This window comes from Xiphias gladius, chromosome 24, assembly GCF_016859285.1.
Source record: "Xiphias gladius isolate SHS-SW01 ecotype Sanya breed wild chromosome 24, ASM1685928v1, whole genome shotgun sequence".
Lineage (NCBI taxonomy): Eukaryota > Metazoa > Chordata > Actinopteri > Istiophoriformes > Xiphiidae > Xiphias > Xiphias gladius.
In genome coordinates this window covers 18,118,757-18,138,129 of record NC_053423.1, presented here as the reverse complement: position 1 = coordinate 18,138,129, position 19,373 = coordinate 18,118,757, and the positions used below count along the sequence as shown (strand labels likewise).

General features: G+C 44.4%; 1 protein-coding gene across 4 annotated transcripts; it reads left to right on the top strand.

Moving 5' to 3' along the window:
- The first annotated feature begins 28 nt into the window (after positions 1–28).
- prrc2a (proline-rich coiled-coil 2A) lies at positions 29–18,527 on the top strand. Of its 4 annotated transcripts, XM_040121285.1 has the most exons (18): positions 29–153; positions 245–353; positions 3,988–4,139; positions 5,275–5,452; positions 5,695–5,791; positions 5,922–6,003; positions 6,132–6,275; positions 6,788–7,029; positions 7,116–7,204; positions 8,139–8,290; positions 9,298–9,400; positions 9,518–9,707; positions 9,925–10,017; positions 10,255–10,807; positions 10,990–11,246; positions 11,454–11,757; positions 12,057–12,279; positions 12,573–18,527. In XM_040121285.1, the coding sequence occupies exons 3-18, from the start codon at positions 4,025–4,027 to the stop codon at positions 15,634–15,636; spliced, it is 5,886 nt and encodes a 1,961-aa protein (XP_039977219.1). In that variant the 5' UTR covers positions 29–153; positions 245–353; positions 3,988–4,024; the 3' UTR covers positions 15,637–18,527. The 4 variants fall into 4 exon arrangements, with proteins under 4 accessions (XP_039977219.1, XP_039977221.1, XP_039977222.1 ...); XM_040121287.1 differs by lacking the exon at positions 245–353; XM_040121288.1 differs by lacking the exon at positions 9,925–10,017.
- Positions 18,528–19,373: the final 846 nt, after the last annotated feature.

Here is a 19,373-nt window from a genome sequence, read left to right as displayed (position 1 = left end):
TTCCCTCGTACAGTAGAGGTCCCAAACGGCTCCCATCTCATGAAGCTACCCAGTAGCCGTTGACGGCTCTTTAGGTGACGGATCGAGTCCAGGATCACAATTTTCTTTTCCCCTTTTCATTTATTTTTTGGAAAAAAAAGAAAAGGAGTGCAAGTAAGCCGAACACCTTCTTTATCTATACAGTATTATTCGTATCGAAGTTAGTGCGGTTCACTGTAGAGACCGTGTGTGCTTGACCATGCAGGAGGATAACGTTGCTTAGCTAGCTGGGTCACTTGCTAGAAAGCTACGCAGTAGCACATAGCTAACCCCACTCTGCGGTCCAACCTCGAGACAAGTCGGGACAAGACCAGGTCAGTGCCCGGAACATTTTGCATTTTTATGCAAACACCGAGCAGTTACATTATATTGTGCTAAAATTATCACCACCACCCTTGGACACAGAATTAGCTCACCGGAGAGGATATTTTTTGAAGGGGTAGTTTTATATTTTTCGGTTGTTGTTGCTAGCCAAAGTCAGGTAGTTGCCTAGCTTGTTAGCCTCGCTTGGCTAGCGTTTGTTATATGCAAGGGTTGAGTTTAATCGCGCTGTGAATTACAAGTGTTATTTTTCTTGTTATATTGACCACAAAGTTTGTTTGCTGTTAAAATATCTTATAAGGTTTGGTTGCTAGCAATTTATGACTGTACATAGCCAATGTTAGCGGATGAACATTAGCCTGGAACCTTGTCGTGTAGCTTTGGCGTCAGTTTACGGCACACTGATTGATAAAACTGTTTTTGTTTTTTTTTTTTTCAATTTATAGTTATAGAAAAAAACATAACTGCTTTCTCCACGTTGCGTCTTTGAATGTTAGTTGTGTGATGGCAAGTTGGCTTTAATGCTACACTGCCGGGCTGTGTTAACGTTAATATGCACCGGGCCTGTCTCCAGCGCCATTTTGTTTTGTTCTCCTAATAAAATCTTTTTTTCTGCGTTGTCCTGTGCCTCCTGCGAACGACAGATAAGCTACGCGGTTTCATGAAAAGGCCCGTTCGCGATGTCAGCGTGTGTGTGTGATTCGAAACGTAGCGGCTCGCAGAGTTGAAGAGCTGTAACATAAGCTAATGTTACCGCAAAGTATTGAAAATTCATTATGAAACATCAACGCAGTCCCCCTCCCAGCGCCAACGCTGAGGCCCTGGGTTAGCCTGCTAGTTAGTAAGCAGTACAATAAAGATGTCATAGCCTGCAGCTTCTGGCTTATAAATATTTAATCCCCTGGTTGCAATTGCTGCCTCATACCCGCCGATTTTACCCCAAGACTATCGAGGAGTTGTAGGTGGTTAGCGCTTATCATTATCGTTAGCTTTAAAATGCCCCTTTGAGGTGTACGTTGCTGCAGTTATGGTTTGGTTGTGTAGCTGCGGGCCCCCGTTAATCCCCATACAACATGTACCTGATCAGCCATCCCACGACCTAATTTTCTAATCTCATCTGGCTGTTGAGGGACCGGACAGTGCTGCTGCTCGGTAGTCATCCTGTGAAACAGTTTGTTGTTTCGTGTTATTTAGTTTCTGCAGTGATGGGTGTAGTGCAGACACCGTGCGTTTTGTCATTATACGGATTGTCAGTGCGCAGTTGTGTCTTTCAGCATTGTTTTGATGTGGTTTCATATTCATCCCTGTTTGGCTAAACATGAACACACCACTGTATTCAGTAGACTTATTATTCAGATAAACTGAAGAATAATGGAGCTGCCATGACTAGTCCATTAATTCTTTGACTTTTCAGTTATTCAGATATACATGGGTCATTATAATATAGAACAACATAACAAAGAGCTATTGCTTGAAATGCTCTAAATTGTTCTGCGAGTCAAGGACCATTTAGATTGGCCCACCTCGTTTCACTACTTCATTCAAAGCCATTGAATGCAATGACTAATCTTATTTGTAGCATAACAATCTTAGACGAATCATCTGTTCTCAGTAATTGTGCCTATTGCCTAATGGGAGTTGGGTGGAGTGGGGGCAGCCATTCAGCCTGCTGGATGCAGCCAAATCATTCTGAATTGGACAGATGTCAGCACAGTGTGTGTTTTATTGATGTGATGAGTTCAAGCTAAAGGCCTGGCAGTTTCCATGGAGCTAACACTGTCTCAAGGCAAGGCATAGAAGAATATCATTTATAGTGCGTTGCCATAGAAACCATGGTTCTGCTTTTTCCTTTCTTTTGGACAGTGTTTCCCACGATCAGGTGTTTAGTCATGCACTGTACTAGGGCTACTCACATTAAACTGTATTTATGCCGGCATAATGCTGAATCTGCCCTATCTGCAATTTGTGTAAAGATAACATGCCTTTTAACAAGGATGCCTAAGTTATCCCCTGAAATACCTGTACACTTGCTAAAATGCTGCAGGAGAACATGAATTTATTAAGTGGAAAGCTACAGAAACGTAGATGCAACTGCCACAATCACACTTAGAGACAACATTAAGTTGTCAGAGTGTGTCAATGAGAATCATGCGTCCAGGACATTACAGCTGTAGGTAAACAATGTGGGTGGGACAAATCAATGGGTGTGTGTAATAACAAGGCCCCAAAATACCAAAATAGCCTTTAGGTAGTTGTTGCCTGGGCTTAACACAACTATTCTATATATAGATTTGTTTAAGTTTAACATGCTATGTTGTTATTTGAACACAGACCTTTCATCTATGTTGAGTGCAAATAATAAAAAATGTGAGCAACTTTTTCTTCTCATCCAAGGGAAGGCACATTAACACATCTGACTTGACCAGTACCTGCAACACATCAATTCCGATTGTAATGTTAAATTGCTGATATTTTGTAAAGATTTGCCAATTAATTTTACAAGTCAGAACCTTTGGATGCCACACATAATCTTAGTTTTTTTTGTACTTGTATGGATTTGCAGATTAAAAAAACAAAAAAACATATCTTCAGGCAAAAATACACGATTAAAAACCTCCTTAAACTTGCTGGGATATTTCAGATGGGTTTCAGTTGAGTTGAATGTCTTCTGTTGTAATGTCATCTAGTCAACCTTTTGTCTATTTTCCAGCCACATTAGTTTTTTTATCTTGGTGTAGAATCTGTATATTGTTTAAGTTGCTAAATTTCCTAACATAATTTTAAGCTGAGTTGTTATGCTGAAAGGCGTATAGCCAGCCAAAATGTTCTTACTAAACTGGCAGAAATTGAAAATGCCACCGAGAGTTAGTCTTTAAAATGAAAAGTTTTAAAATCAAGTTAATTGGAGGTAAATGTTTTAAGGCTTAATGGATTTCATAAGCTTTTTCCATCCATTTATCTTATAAATATACATAATTATAGAGTATAATGTTTTTTTTTTTTTTTTTAAAGGAAATATTTGTTGTTTAACTGGCAATGTGATTTACTGGTTATCAAGAAAAAAAAACTCAGTGGATTGATGTATTTGTTGAAACAATGAGATGTGGAATATTCCTGTTTTGGGACAAAGGACAAAAATTATGTTAGAAAAGCTTCAGAAAAATGTTTGCTCTCAGCATCTGCATTTAATCTTACTAGTTGTCACATGAGATTGGTATGTCTGTGAGAAGTGAGGCTGCCACACCTGAGTAGTAGCTGAAACCTGTATAGATCCTGTTTTGTTTTTTGTTTTTTTGTTTTTTTTTTTGTTTTTTTTAATGATGTGGTATGTATGATTGTCTTGCAATATATTACATTTCACAGAGCTGCCTGTGTTGTGATACTCTTTGTTTCTATGGGTAACATATTTTATAATGTTTTGTAATTTACTCAAAGTGCTTACTTATACTGCACATAGCCAACAGAATCACTGCTGTAATCAAATCCTGTGTTCAATATATTTTGAATTATGAGACTTTCTGTTTTTTGTTGTGAATGGATGCTTGTACAATCAGCATTTTTACTCTCGCCTTCTGTGTATACCTGGTATCAAATCTCTTTCTTTCTCCCTCTCTCCTTCTCTTCCAGTCTCAGGGCTCACCATACTCAATGAGCGGACAGCGCAATGTCAGAGCGCTCTGGGCAAACTGCAAAGGGGAAGGAAGGCAAAACCAAGTATGCGTCTCTCAACCTGTTTGATACATACAAAGGAAAGAGCCTTGAAACACAAAAGCCTGTTGGTGAGTATCTTGGGTCTGTCATTTCCTAGCTTTCATTGTCACTATATACATGCAATTTAATGGATCGGCTTTTCTGTCTTTCTACCCAGGGTATTGGTTTTCAGAATTGCTTGCCTTTCAGGCCGTGTTTAAATTTTGCCAGATGATTCTGTTTTGCCACTAAGTGTGTAAAACTTGTTTTGTAATTGATTAGATGTAGCCTAAAGAAACAGATCTGCTTGGTCACAGTTGGATTTACCCGTCGGTGTGATTAAAAGTTCCTGGCTGTGCTGCGTTTTCCCTGCCACCAAATACTGCAACTTCGATGCATTAGCATACTGTGTCCCTAATGGCTCCGGTGCCTATTTCCAATACAGGAAGTGCATGATGTGCTGTATCACTCAACTGACTGCCAACCTGTTTTTTCTGATGCTGTCAATATTATTGAGGGATGTTTATGACCATTATTTATAAGCCTTTAAACCTGTCTCTTAGACAAACAAAATATTGTCGTGTAGCCATATAGAAAGAAAATATGCACAGCCTGGAGGGTGGCTCTCGAGCCTTGACATGTCAGCTGAGCCTCGGAGCCACAGAGCCTGACCTGAGACAGAGGCTTACTTGTGGACGCTGTTTGACTTCTGTTCTAAGTCTCCAGTCTATGTTTTATTCAAAAGCTCCCCACTAGATCTAAGCAGCTGTCCCCATTTCCAAACTACAGACTTCCCCCTCCTACATAGTGAAGCCATGCACTGCTGTGGTTTCTCTGAGCCCCAAGGAAACAAATGAGGGATTGATATTCAGCACAACTTCACTTTTCAGAATCGGAAGGCTTTTCCTTGCTTCTGTGAGCATCAATATCCTAATACTTCTATATAAACAATAATTGAAGTCGGTTTGTCAATTTTTTTTAAAATAACATCTAGAAGCTTTTTCTTAATCAATATTCATCAGAATCATCAGACTGAAACTACCAATCCTCTAGCTTTGTTGGTTGTTCAGCATCTTAATTGTATTTCCAGTGAATTGTATTTCCAGCAAGCCAGCACACGCCATCCCTGTAATCTAGTCACTCCTAACACCCAGTAGATTTCACTTGTATCATGTTTCAGTGGTCCATCTGTGCTATTGACCTCCTTTCTCTTCCCCATATCAGTTCCCCCTCGCCATGGCCTGCAGTCTCTTGGTAAAGTTGCCTCCGCACGGCGTATGCCACCCCCTGCCAACCTGCCCAGTCTGAAGGCAGAGAACAAAGGCAACGACCCCAACGTCTCGCTCGTTCCCAAAGACGGCACAGGATGGGCAAGCAAGCAGGAACCAGCAGACCCAAAGAGGTAAGTAGGTCCAGTTTAGCACACCAGCATTTTGGACTTGCATCTCTTTGAGATACTCCAAATGGTAGAAAAGATCTTTACAGTAGAAGGTTTTGTGAATGTTACTGAGTAGTTGTTTTTGTTGTTAATTTTATGGTTAAATATTCTTTCACTCTTTTCTTTTTTTGTTACCCTCTGCCTTTTTTTGTTTCTCACTTTTCTAATGTGTCTCACTTGATGGTGACTTTTTTTCTTTCTTTCAGTACCGATGCATTGTCAGCACCGCAGCCGGAATCGCAGCAGCCTGTGGCTTCACAGATACCTGCACCGACCCGCCCGAGAACCCCGCCAGCTTCAGAGGTACCAACAGTAGCAAAGAAACAAAATCATATTCGGAGCTACTAATGTGCTGGAAGATTTATAGCAGCCATAGTTGTGTGTATCTTATAGTACTTGTATCTTTTGTTTGTGTCCCCCCATTACCCCTCAGGCTCTGGCCCCAGCTTCAACCCAGGCCGTAGGGGCAAGGTCCTGGGCACAGGCCAGTGTTACACATGGAACACAAGGGGATGGTGAGTGTTCTTTTTTGTATATCTCTCATACATTTCTCGGGATTGAGCTTTTTGTTAACATTTTTGCCTTTCTCTGAAAATCATTCTCTCCCTGTCTTCCCTTTTTTTTTTTTTTTTTTTTTTTGCAGGTGGAAAGGGATCAAACCTACCGTCGCCATTCTCTCGCGAGGAATTTCCCACCCTGCAGGCGGCTGGCGACCAGGACAGAGCTGGCAGAGAACAGGGCACTGCAGATCAGTGGTATGGGCCCGGACCAAGCCTCCGCCCCCAGAGTGAGTGATGCCCAATTAGTCATTTAATTAAGTCAGTGGTGGTGAGAAAACTTCTCCCAAAAGATTATTTTTAGGAAGGAATGCTTTTTGTACTTACAGTATTAACTATGTTACAATCTACAGATCTCGGGTAGTGGTTCAGAGCAGCTGATCAAATAGTCTAACTATTTCCCTATTAAATATTAATTTATTTATCATGTGTTATTGTTTGAAAAGCACAGTAAGAGTTTACATAACGTGTATGTATTATTGTTTTCTTTATACTTTTGTTGGTGTTGCTGTGTGCTTGCCAACGTCAAATTTAAAAAGGGAAAAATTGTTACCCATTTATTAACTTAGAATTAATATGACAAAACTTAAATCCATTCATATTATTAAGTGCTCCAGACATTGATCTTAGTTGCAAGGATTTGCTATCTCTAAAGAAATGGTTTTGCATCTCTGAACTTATTCCATTAAAGCTCATAAACCATACCGACCACACTGTCCTCTTTTGTGTCCGCTGTTCTCAGACGTTACAAGTTGGCGGGACGGTGGGGGCCGAGCCCTGGCACCCACCCTGTCTGGGGAGGGGGGAGTGGAGGTTGGCACTGGCGGGGCTTTGGTGATGGATGGGGCAGCTGGGGTCCCCCCTCCAAATTCCCAGACCCATGGGCCACCTAGGAACCCTCCTGCAGGCAGCCCCGCCTTGCCTCTGCCTCAGCCCCCTGTGGGGCCTGGGTTCCCCCCATACCGAGGGATCATGCCTCCCTTCGTAAGTTTTTCTGTTGTTTTCTCTTCGTTTCTCCCCTGAGTATGAAAGACTTGGTATCTGAATCTGATATGTTTTTTTCTTTGTAGATGTATCCTCCCTATCTGCCCTTCCCGGCCCCCTATGGCCCTCAGGGGCCATACAGGTACCCGCCACCTGGGGAAGGGCCTGCTCCAAGGTATGTTCAATGGTAAAATCAACTGAATTGTATGGGCTTTGATGGTTCACAATGTAGCTTATTTTCTAAGTGGCCATGGGGTGACGCTTTTTGGCTGGACCCACCCTGGTCAAGCGCTACATCCCCGAATATCAGTGAGTGAGGGAGAGAGCCGAGCCGAGTGCGTGATGAAGTTAAACCATTGGTCGGCTGGTTGTTGGTTGGGGTACCCCAAATGGCCGTTGTGCTTTCGAAATGAATTGGTGCAAAGAGTTCGGGGGGTGTTTACAGGCATATTTGTCACTAGATTTACTGACTTTTCAGACCCCTGTAGCAACTGTTTTCCAAAAAAGCACCTAGCGCCAACTTTTTGGACAAACCTTTGCTACTTTCCGTAGCAGAGAGTCACTAGTATTGCCCCGCGAGTAAGTTACTTAGTCAGTTGACTATGTCACTTGTTATAAAATCAGGATTTTAGCAGTGCAGAGCAGCAGCTTGGAAATGGCTTGGAAGTGACTGCTGGTTAACATATAGTCCTAATGGGCTGCATTTCAGTCACTATTTCCAACTTGTTTCGTGGTCTGACAACAGAAACAGAAAAGCATGTAAATGAGTACAGCTTTATTGGGAATTCCACTTTATTAAAATACAGTAAATTTGAGCACAGAGAGTAGGAGAGACGCAAACAGATAAAGGGCTGAAACCAGCTGGCACTAGGCAGAATGCAATTACATCGCGATGACGTCATGAATATGCTAATTAGACTATTAGAGCAAGATTTAACTTCTCCAACAGGCGTTAGCTAATTTCCATTGAAAGTATTTGTTTAAAGCTGTTCCACAACCCTCAATTTCACACATTGACCATACACTGTCCAGCTGTATACTGGGTTTTGACCTAGTCTTGTTTGTATTTTCAACATATCACTTACAAAGAACCCCTTTCCCTCTTTCAGGTTCTCTCGTGGGCAGGGTGGTCCTGACAGCAGGCCTCAGGGTGGCCCACGTGATGCAGGTGGAGAGGTGGTGAAGCGACCCTCCATCCTAAAGCAGGACGACCTAAAGGAGCTAGATGAGCTGGACCACGATGGAGATGAGGGTTGGGCAGGTCAGAAGCTCATTAACTGATATACAACCAAAATATGACTAGAGTTGGCTATCAGGATTCTGTATTCAATTGGAACCAGTTTCAAATATTTAAAAGCCAGTGGTTCCTAATTTAGAAAGCATTTCGCTTCACATTGTGGAAAAGTATGGAGGACAAATATCTTTCGATAAAAGCATTAAAAAACAAATCTAGATTGGTGTAAAACTATAAAAGAAATGTAGAAATGGGTAGTATACTTGGATTGTCTTTTTTTAAATTAATTGGTTATGTACAGAAATCTTTAACTACATTTGGTGCAGTAACAGAATTAGGAATCACATTAGATTAGATAAATCGTGTTTTTATATATGTGGCATTTAGACAGAACTAAAATTTCAATTGTGCCTATGAGTAACATTTTCAGTTAATTTAGAGCAAGTTGTAGTGAGCTTGCGCTGCACAGACTTTCATTTATGCTGTTGTACATGGGAAGGTTCGGCCCCATTAAATTCTGACATCAGAGTATCCTAATGCATTGCACGTTGATTTAGTGCTCATGCTGCTAAATGATTGAGGAGGTCGTGAAAAAGTGGTAGCAAGTGCCATTGATGCTTTCTAATGTTTCAGTTTTTTCTGCATATCATATTTCCTGCTGATTCAAGCAGAGGGGTTCCAGTCACTATAACCAGCTCAGAGGAGGGTGGTGGGAGAAGGAGAGTGGAGGATCCGGTTTATGGAAGTGAAGGATGATGAATAATGTGCAAATGCACTCGAGGGATGTTTGGTACAAAGATGGTTCTGATGTTTTTATGTCTCCATGCTGGCGACAGCCATGGCCAGAGGCATTATGTTTTCGGGTTGTCCATCCATCCGTACCATTCTGAACTAGATATATCACCAACGCCTTAAGGGGACTTCTTCAATTTTGATACAAATGTTTAATTGGACTAAAGAATGAACTGATTAGACTTTGGAGGTAAAAGGTCAAGGTCAGTCTTTTGTTTTTTTTTGTTTTTTTGCTTTAACAGGGGCTCATGAGGAGATTGATTACTCTGCCAAGTTGAAGTTCAGTGATGATGAAGGAGAGGAAGAGGCAGAAGAGGAGAGAACCGAGAGCAAGAATGACTCACGGTATGTGGTATAATCAGTGTGTGGAAAACAATAAAAATGCTCTTTTGGCTTACAATGTGACAATACTACACTATACTTTAATTTGTTTAAATAAGTGCTGTTTTCTCTTTTCCTCAGTGAGCAGCAGAGGTCCCAGGATGCCCCCCCTGCAACCTCTCGTTCTCGAACCTCAGACAGCGGTGGAGACACCCGCCGCACCCCTCCCTCTAATGCTGACAATGGCTCCCAACCTCCCTCCAGCAAGCCAGGATGGGCCGAGGAGGGAGGCAGTGGCTGGGGGGGCCAGGGAGCATCAACCAACTACCAGGTACCGTGCTGAACAGCAGCAAAAAGGTGTTGCCCAGACAGGCCAGACACGAGTTATGTAAAGAAGATGTAAAGTCCAAACTTTTCAACACAGGACAGGTTGTGCATACTGTTAAGCAAAGACTTATTTGTGGGCAGAGATGTGTCAGTTTGTATCTATTTTTGTTAGTGTAGATTATTGTGGTGGAGCATGGCTAACTGTGTCTGCCTGTATACAGGGGCGCAGGCCTGGATTGGGTGGTCCCCGGGAGCAGCCCTCCCCCCCACCTGGGCCGCTCCTTGGACAAGGGCCTTACTCCTTTTACCGACAGGTAGACATCCAGATAGGGCCTCATAGACAAATCATTTCTATCATTATCTCATCCACCGCCCACAGGTCTTATAGATAAGTCATCTTTAGGTTTAAGATTGCTTTTTTGCCTCTTGAGTTTTATTACAGTTGGTGTATTCATTCGTACAACATTTTTCTCAACAAGATTGCAATGACGTTGTTTATTCTCGAGTTAAAATTTTGTAATGGAGCATCAGATATTTTTTGCTCTGTTCAGGACCGGCCCCACAACCAGGGTCCCTCTCTAGTCCCTGGTAAACCTGGCCCCACCCAGCATCCGCCACCAGCAGGAGGCCCTACCCCCCCTTCCCAGCCAGGTGTGCTGGTCCATGGGGCCCAAGGGGATGACGAAGATGAGACTTGGCGTCAGCGCAGGAAGCAGTCCTCTTCTGAGATCTCTGCTGCCGTAGAGCGAGCCCGTCGCCGCCGTGAGGAGGAAGAACGTAGGATGGAGGAGGAGAGACGTGCAGCCTGCGCCGAGAAGCTAAAGAGGCTGGATGAGAAGCAGCAACAGCAGCAGGGCAGCAGTGTAGGAGGTGGTGGTAGCAGCAGTAAAACCCCCAGCCTTGATGGAAACTCTACAGCTGCCACAGCAGGAAGCCCAAGTCCATCTATTTCGGCCTCTGCTTCCTCCCCGAACATCAGCCAGCCCCCATCCCCTTGTGTGGACCCTGAGGAGCCTCCAGTGCTGGCTGTCCAGCCAGGACCCGGTCCTGGAGTTACTGACAGACAGCGAGCCAGCAGCAACAGCAGCTATGACTCCAATGCAGGTGAGTTTTTCAGGCACATGTGATCAGTGATGACTGGTCTGAATCATTATATCACTAAAATGTGATTTAGCTTTCACAGCACCGGATGAGCACCGGATGTGCTTAACGAGGCAGCTCGAATAAAGCTTCTACCTCTAGATAATGACCCCTGATTTAACCCCAAACCTCCTTTTTTGATTCAGATGCCCAACAGTGTGCCCAGCCAGCTGTGTCACAGCCACAGCAGCCAACGCTGGACGTACCTTTACCAGTAGAGAGTAAGGAAGAGATCATAAGCGGTCCTCACATTCGTACGGGAAGTGGAAGTGAAAGAGGAATTGAACCAGTGAAGATTGAGAATATTGGAGGGGCAGCAGGTCGTCAAGCCAGTTGTCCTCCTGGCCAGGGTTACTCAAAGTACCAGAAGTCTCTCCCACCTCGATTTCAGAGGCAGCAGCAGGTTAGGATTTGCACTTGTCTGATGTGTTAAGTACAGGTATTGCTTGAATAGTTGTTGAATCCTACATTAGTTTGACTCTTTGCATGTTTTATTCAGAGACAAAAATAACCACCCCATTTTCCTAAACAAGCTATGAAATAGGTCACCAGTGCTGGCATGTCACATCCTTAATTCTATGTTTTCCTTGTCACATTTATTTCTCTTTAGGAACAGCTCCTGAAGCAGCAGCAGCAGTGGCAGCAGCAGCAGCAGCAGCACAGTCAGGCATCACAAAGCCAGCTTTCCCCTCAGCCCCAGCCCCCACAGGGTCCTTCACCAGGCTCAACACCCCAGCCAGGACCTGGACCCAAGCAGGGTGGACCCCTGTATCAGCCCGGCAATATGGTTCGACCCCCACCACTACCGATGAATTTTGACCCTCGCTGGATGATGATGCCCTACATGGATCCTCGAATGATGCAGGGCCGCCCTCCACCCATTGACTACTATTCAGCTGGCATGCACCCGTCTGGTGAGTGGAAGTAACGTTGTCACTGAAATCTGATGGAATGCTTTAAAGATGAATAATTCAAAGCTCAGTGATTAAACGATTAAATAATACAATCCAGACATATTACAGAACATATTTCAGATGGTAATATAAGGTGGGGCAGTGCAGTAGATCATAGACCAGGGAGTGATTACTATGTAATCACACTGTTGACTTCAGTCAACAATGTCTTATTTTTGCATGGAATCAAACATCAAACATATATGTAAACATATCTATTTAGATATTTTCATTAAAATAAAAAACCTTCACTATAACAGGGCTCATTGGGCGTGAGCGGTCTGATTCAGGGGGATCTGGTTCAGATCCCTTTGACAGGCAACAGCAGCATCCAGGGCATCCTCACCGCGGGACCCCTCCAATGGATCCAAAGCTGGCCTGGGGGCCAGAGGTTTTCCCTGGCGGAGGGGAGGGTCGTGGGCTGACCTCCCCACTAAGGCAGAAGCAGGTGTTGGAGGATGATGATGTTGCCAAAGGGCCCAGGTATGGGTGCACAAGTCAGTTTAGCCAGTTTAATACACTGAAGGTGTTTTAAAAAAAAAAAAAAAAAAAAGGTTTTGGCTGTACATCTCTTAGAATGTCACATTTTAGGTTCTCCCTCGTTTTCCTGCTTTATCACTTTTGCTGCAACATTTATTATATAGAGAACAATATTTTATAAGCAGTTTCAAAGTGCAAAGAAAAAATGTATTTATTGTAATTTGGATGAATGGACCTTTTAATTTAGTCATGGTTTAATTTAGTATTTTGTATAATTAACGTCTTTTTTGTCTTAGGAGTGACACTCCTCCACACCGCATGCGAGAGGGTGGATTGGGACCCATCCAGCAGCCCAGTTCCAGCTCTGGGACATCCAATCAGACCCCTCCTCCTGTTGGCACTCAAGTGGGCACCCAGGGAGGCAGCCACCACCCACATCACTACATGGGTGGGCGGGGCAACTACAGCAACTTCCCTGACCAGGGTGCAAGGATTCCCCCCCATCAGCAGCAGCAGAGGGCGGGTGAGAGGGGAAACCAGCCACATAGCTTCACCCACCAGGATGAAGGGCCTCCCCGAGGATCTCAGCAGGGCCAGATATGGGGAGCCCCACACCCACACTATGATCGCAACGGTCGTGCAGATCTCCCCCCTGTTGAGAGCAACTCTCACCTCCACCACCATCACAGCCACCATCCTCAGCAGTCTCACTTCCCCCTCCACCCCCCTAAGCCAGAGAACAACCGTGACAGAGTTGTTGAGGCCCCTGCTAAGAAGACCGACTCCTCGCCCCCTCTCCACCAACCTTCCCTCTCATCTTCCTGCTCTTCATCCTCCTCCTCCTCTTCTGCAAGGGAAGATGGGAGTGTCAAAGTTGCCCTGCACCATCACCAATCTCAGAGAGAGGGTGATGCTGGTATCGGGCACAGTCTTGGTGAAAGAGGCAGCAGTGGTAATGCTGGCAGTAGCAGCCATGTGAAACAGGAGAAGACAGGCCCAGCATATGCTCCCCATTCCTCCATGACCTCTAGTCCACCTCCCTCTCAGCATGGCAGTCATACTCAGCCTCAGCAGCAGCAGCATCCCCATCCTAAATCAAACCAAAGAGCGGGGCGGGAGCATAAGACAGAGACCCAGTGGGGCCCACGGCCTGGCAGCAGCAATATGGGTGGGGGGTCCTCTCATGGCAGGAGGACCAACAATGCAGGAGGTGGGAACAACTGCCGTGGAGGGGAGGACTCCTCCAGTATTCCATCAGACCACAAATCCTCCAACCAGACAGGAGGCAGCAATGCCAACAAGAGGGCTGGCCCCATCAAGAAGCCAGTGCTGAAAGAGATGAAGAGAGAGGGAGGGGAAGTTGATGGAGGAGAAAAATCAAACCCAGGCTATGGGAAAGATAAAGATCAAGATGGTGGACAACCGGCCTCCATTAAGCATGAAGCCTACTCCATCTCCCAGAACACATCAACGCCATCTAAAGAAGAGCCTGTCCAGACAGCCAAACCCAGGAACGGCGGTAAAGAACGATCCTCAGGAGGAGGTGGGGGAGGGTCAGGTAGAGGGCCCAAAGATGTCGACAATACTTCTTCGGGATTTTCAGGGTCCTCTTCAAGAAGGGACAGAGACCGCTCATTTGAGAGAGGAGGCAGCACCTCCCACCACCATGGAGTCCCTGCCAAAGGCAGCAGAGCCAGTCGCGGACGAGGGGGGGAGTTCTACGGGCGTGGACGTGGTTACCGGGGTACCTACACGGCCAGCGCTGCGCCTGCTGGTGGCAGTCGGGGCAGAATGGGTGGCAGGAGCGGCAGAGACTACCGCTCATCTGTTGGTGGTGGCCACCACCAGGAGCCCAAGGGTGAGGGAACTGGCGGCAGGCATGGTCAGGATCGGTCCCAGCATAACCCAGCCAGGGCCAGGAACCGAAGCGAAACCCGCAGTGAGGGTTCAGAGTATGAAGAAATCCCCAAGAGACGGAGGGAGAGAGGTTCAGAGACCGGCAGTGAGAGTGGTGCAAGTGACCTTGGTCACTCAGACAAGGAAGACAACCAGAAACCCAACATCAAGAATGGCTCTGATAATGCCAACACCACTGGCAGCAGCACCATGTCATCTGCACCACCCAGGGGTTCCCAGGCCCGGGTCTTCACCCCCAGGGGTGTGCCCTCTAGGAGGGGCAGGGGTGGAGGTAGTGGAGGAGGAAACATCTACAGGAGTAGTGGCAATGTTGGAGGAACACCTGGGGGACACCGGGTTGGACCCAGCTCAGGCTCTCACGGAGGGTCTTCCAAGTCATCAGCGTCAGCCCGGAAACAGCAAGGCCCGCCACAATCCTCTGGGCCCAAAGACCTTGGCCGGGGAGGAAATGGTGGAGAGAAGAAGGAAAAGATAGCTGATGCAAGTCAAGCGCAAACTCAGGGGACCAGTCCCCCTCAGCCGTCTTTACCTGCTACAACTCCTGCCACTCTAGGTTCCACTGAAAATGGAGGGGTTATGACCCAGCAATCTTCAACCAACCCTACGTCAAACTCTGGAGGGCCGAATGCGCTCCCTCTTCCTGCTAACCGTGGGTTCCCTCCCAGTGGGTTTGAGCGACCCCCTAGACGTCGTCGTCATGGGCGTTCCCAGCACCAGCAGGACAAACCACCCCGCTTCCGGAGACTGAAGGAGCGAGAGAATGCTGCTCGAATCAACGGAGGGGTTGGGGTAATTGGGGGAGGAAGGCCCTCCTCTCCTTCCTTGAATTCAGTTCAGGACAGTAACGGAGCCCCTGTCTCTGCTCCGATGACAGGCAATGCCCAAAATGCTAACCACATTGCCACACTAACCACCAACAGTAACAGTGGTGGAGGTCATCTTGGTAATGCAAACAATCACCACCATCACCACTACAACCAGGGCAACGCTGGGCCAACCCACCCCCAGCACCACCACAGCCATGGAGCAAAGTCACCTGACTTCACCAACCAGAACTCAGACCAGGCCAACGAGGAGTGGGAGACGGCCTCTGAGAGCAGTGACTTCACAGAGTTCAGAGACAGGGAGGGAGGAGGAGGGAAGTCCTATTCTTCTCACCATCACCACCACCTGGGAAGGGGAGGAGGGGGCAGCGGAGGCGGAGGTGTGGTTGAGCGTGAGATGATGGGTAAAGAGCCCTCAGCGAATAAGAGAAGCTTCTCAAGCCAGCGTCCTGGCATGGAGCGACAGAACCGGAGGGTCAATGCTGGAGGAGCTGGAGGGGGAGGGGGAGGCAGAGGCCCACGTGGCCCGCCTGGTGGTGGCTCTGGTGGGCCTGGTAACGGAGGTGGCAACCGCGGGGAGAAGCGTGGCAACTGGCCTTCCCCGAAAAATAGGAAATGATGGAATAAATCAACACATTTCAGATGTACCCCACCCACATTAAATCCACCCTCTTACATCTTAATCCCTTTTGATCATTATTTAATGGCTTATCTGTTGGCATCCCTAAACATATTAGTGCGTTGTACAGTATATGGAGATGGTATTCACATTCACTTTAGCAGCCCTCCCCCCGATCACCTCTTTCCCTTTTGCATCAATCAACTATCTACCGTCCGTTATTGTAAATTTCTCCGTTTGTTCCGTCTTGCTCTCCGTTCAGTTGTGCCCCCCCCAACACACACACACACACACACACACACACACACACACCCTTTACCTGCCCTCAAGAATCTCACCCCAGTTGGATTTGACAAGCATGTGGTTCTGAAATGGAGGTGCACGTCGTTTTGACAGAAGACATTCACACAGATCTCCACACACACTTGCATATACAAGCACAAATGTGACATCTTAAAAAACACATGGAACACATGCAGTCATTTGAGTGCAAAAAGCAAATGTGAGATTAAATTGGCAAAAATATTTGGATTGGGCTAATTTTTATATTTATGTACCTGTGTGTATTTCTACCACACTTTGGCCTTGGGTCGTATTCGGTAGTGCAGTTCTGCATTACTTCCCTCACAAAGGGAAAGAGTGCAGCTTCATCTTTTAACGAGAACAATGTATCATAAGATGTTTTGTTTTTGTCTTCTTTTTTTTTTTTTTTTTTTTTTTTCTTTTTGGGCCTCATGGCAGTTGCATTTCAACCTCTGACAAATGGTAGGGGTGCGTGTTTTTCTTTTACAAAGCCGGTCATTAAAATACCTTTTTACTAAATTCCCCAATTCCTCCTTCACTGACTTTTTGGTCTCCTACAAAGTGTGTCTGATTACTGTGATAAGACCCATCAAAGTACTACTGCTCAGTTCTCGCCTACACTTGCATTGACTTGTCTTTAATATCAATGTCTCTGCTGCTTGTTCAGATAGACGGTGTCTTTTTTTTCTCCCCCCCCCCCCAAGTTTTGACCTGCTCTGGCATTTCATTAGCTGTTATTGGTTGGTCCTTTTTTATGAAATGGAGGCTTTTTTTTTTTTTTTAGGGGGGGAGCCCTCATCGTAGCATCCTCCTTGCCTGCAGAATTTCTGCGCCCTGCAAAAATCAAAGTTTCCCCAAGGACAATAGTTTTACTCTCTAATTAATGAGTTTTGTTTACCCTATGAAGACTGTATTAATAGTGTGATGGCTTTATTTTAACAACCATTATTTCCTCAGTTACTTCCATTTTTATGGAAACGCTTTTGTCCTCTCTCAAGGTGAAGTACCTATCAATCTTGTTAGGGGAAAATTAATTCAATAAAAATGTAGGTCATGATAGAATAAAGAAAAAAAAATGTTTTGACTTTCATGAAATTGTTTATGCTTCAGTAGATAATTGAACATGTTCTAATAAGCACTCCTTAGTATAACAAAAATCCATGGTTGCTTTATTTTCTTTTTTCTCTTTTCTCCTTCTTCATTGTGTTAATGTTTTGGGCAAGTTACATTTGATGCAAACAGGACAGGTACTCTGTCTGGGCCCAGAGTACAGAGTTATGCTGAGTATTGTACTATTACACCCCCTCTGCTCGTGCCGCGATGCACTCTCTGTGCTTTAGTGGAGACTCCTCACACCAAGGAGGACTACTACCAAGAGCTCCTTGTCTGAGGAAGTATTTTTCAAAGTGTGTGTTCTCAGGATGGCTCTTTAAGTACACGGTGGCAACCAGTAGCTCAGACTAATTGAATTCAGGACATTGCCGAAAGGTCGACAGAGTGTTACACAAGTCACCTTCTGCAGTTCACACGGTTTTCCAAGAAATAATGTTGACCTGGAGTGTTGAGGAAATATTGGATTGATGTAGGATTACACTTGTAAACCTAGTTTGCATCACACATAAAAGACATAAAATGGCAAAATGACCGGAGACAACATCTAAGGTGAACTAAATCTATATTCTCATCTGTATCAACTCTGTCACTGCTGTAAGTTGGGGTTTGTTTGTTTACTGACAACAGTTTGGAGATTGTCTCTGGGATGTTGTGAGTAGGGCATTTGATGATTTGTGTACGTGTGTGCGTGTGCTTGTGTGTATGCGTGTGACATGCGTTTTGCCGGTGTTTGTGTAATTACTCGGGGAAGGGGTGGGGACCAGAGGGTTAACATGAATGGCAAGCACTTTCTGCCTTGTTTGCCCACAGTTGATTTAACCAATATTATTAAGACAGTTCTACTGTTCCTTAAATACATCCACATATATACATTCAGCTGTGTGTATATGTTCATCATCCAAATGAAGGACATGCAGTGGAGAACTTCACCAGTTGTTTGTGTAATTTAAGCATACATTCTTCAGCAGGCAAGTGAAGTTGGACATATTTTATATTTCACTATGACTTCTTCTAAGCATGAACACACACCTATGGGTGCAGCTTGCCTTGCCTGTTACTGGTTTATACATTGATAGCTGTACACTTAACACTGGCTCAAAGAGTCCTTCATCCCTCCTTAACTCTTAATGTTGATGTGCGCATTATTGTATGTACCCATGTTAAAAGAAAACAAAAGTAGTGTATTCCAGAAAAAAATTATTCAAAGATTGTACTTTGTTTCCAGCATTACCAAGGTACCTGGAGTGGTTCAAACTGTTTTTAGCATTTATGGTTTTATTATGGAACCATAATATACACACATGTATGTATATTGGTATGTATCTAAGTTTTGTCTACCCCAACTTACATTCCCACAAACAAATGTTGCCATTTTTAGTTCAAGGGAGCAATGTACAAGCAGAGAAGTGTCTTATTATAATAAAGTTATACAGAGAAGGCAAAGTTAAATAAAATACTTTTGATTTAATGGAAAATGTAAATCGCATGTCTCGTTCTTCTCCAGTAGATGAAGTGGAATATTTTGGGGGAAAAAAAGACCTTTATCCCTGCAGAGGTTTTGACACGTTATAGTAGGACAGTTTAACTAATTTAAACGATGGTTTAATCCAGTGTAGGTGTGTCAGTAAACCATACCAGTGAGATGGAATCATACTGGCACACGTAAATGTAATACAGCCATAATTAATGTCATTAGTTAAACCAATGTTTGACAAAATGTCGTCCATGAAAGGAATCTATTGAACTTCGTCCTCACTTTCATATAATCCAGTAAAAACAATAGGGCTGCAACTGACAATTATTTTCATTATCGATCAATCTGCTGATTTATCTCCTTGATAAATCAATTCATTGTTCTGTCCATAAAGTGTCATGAAACAGTGAAAAATGCCTGTTATAATTTCCAACAGCCCCATGTAACGTCTTTAAACGTCTTGTCTGATCAACAGCATGAAACCCAAAAATATTCAGTTTACTGTCATATGACAAAGAAGAGCATCAAATCCTCACATTTAAGAGGCTTGATCCAACAAATATTTGACATTTTTGCCTGAAAAATGACAAAACTATTCATAATTTTTTTAAAGTAGTCTTTGATTAATTTTCTGTTGATCGACTATAGGATTAATAAACTACTAATTGCAGCTTTAAAATGCAGTTCTGTACACATTATTAGTATTAGTTATAGTGTAAGGTTACCTCAACAGAAACATCACCAAACCAAAATTTAGTAAGAGGCTAGAATATGCTGCAATCTGCTCTGAGCCATTTGTTCTGAAAAATTTGAATTCCTGTTTTAAAAGTAGTGGAATAATACTTGT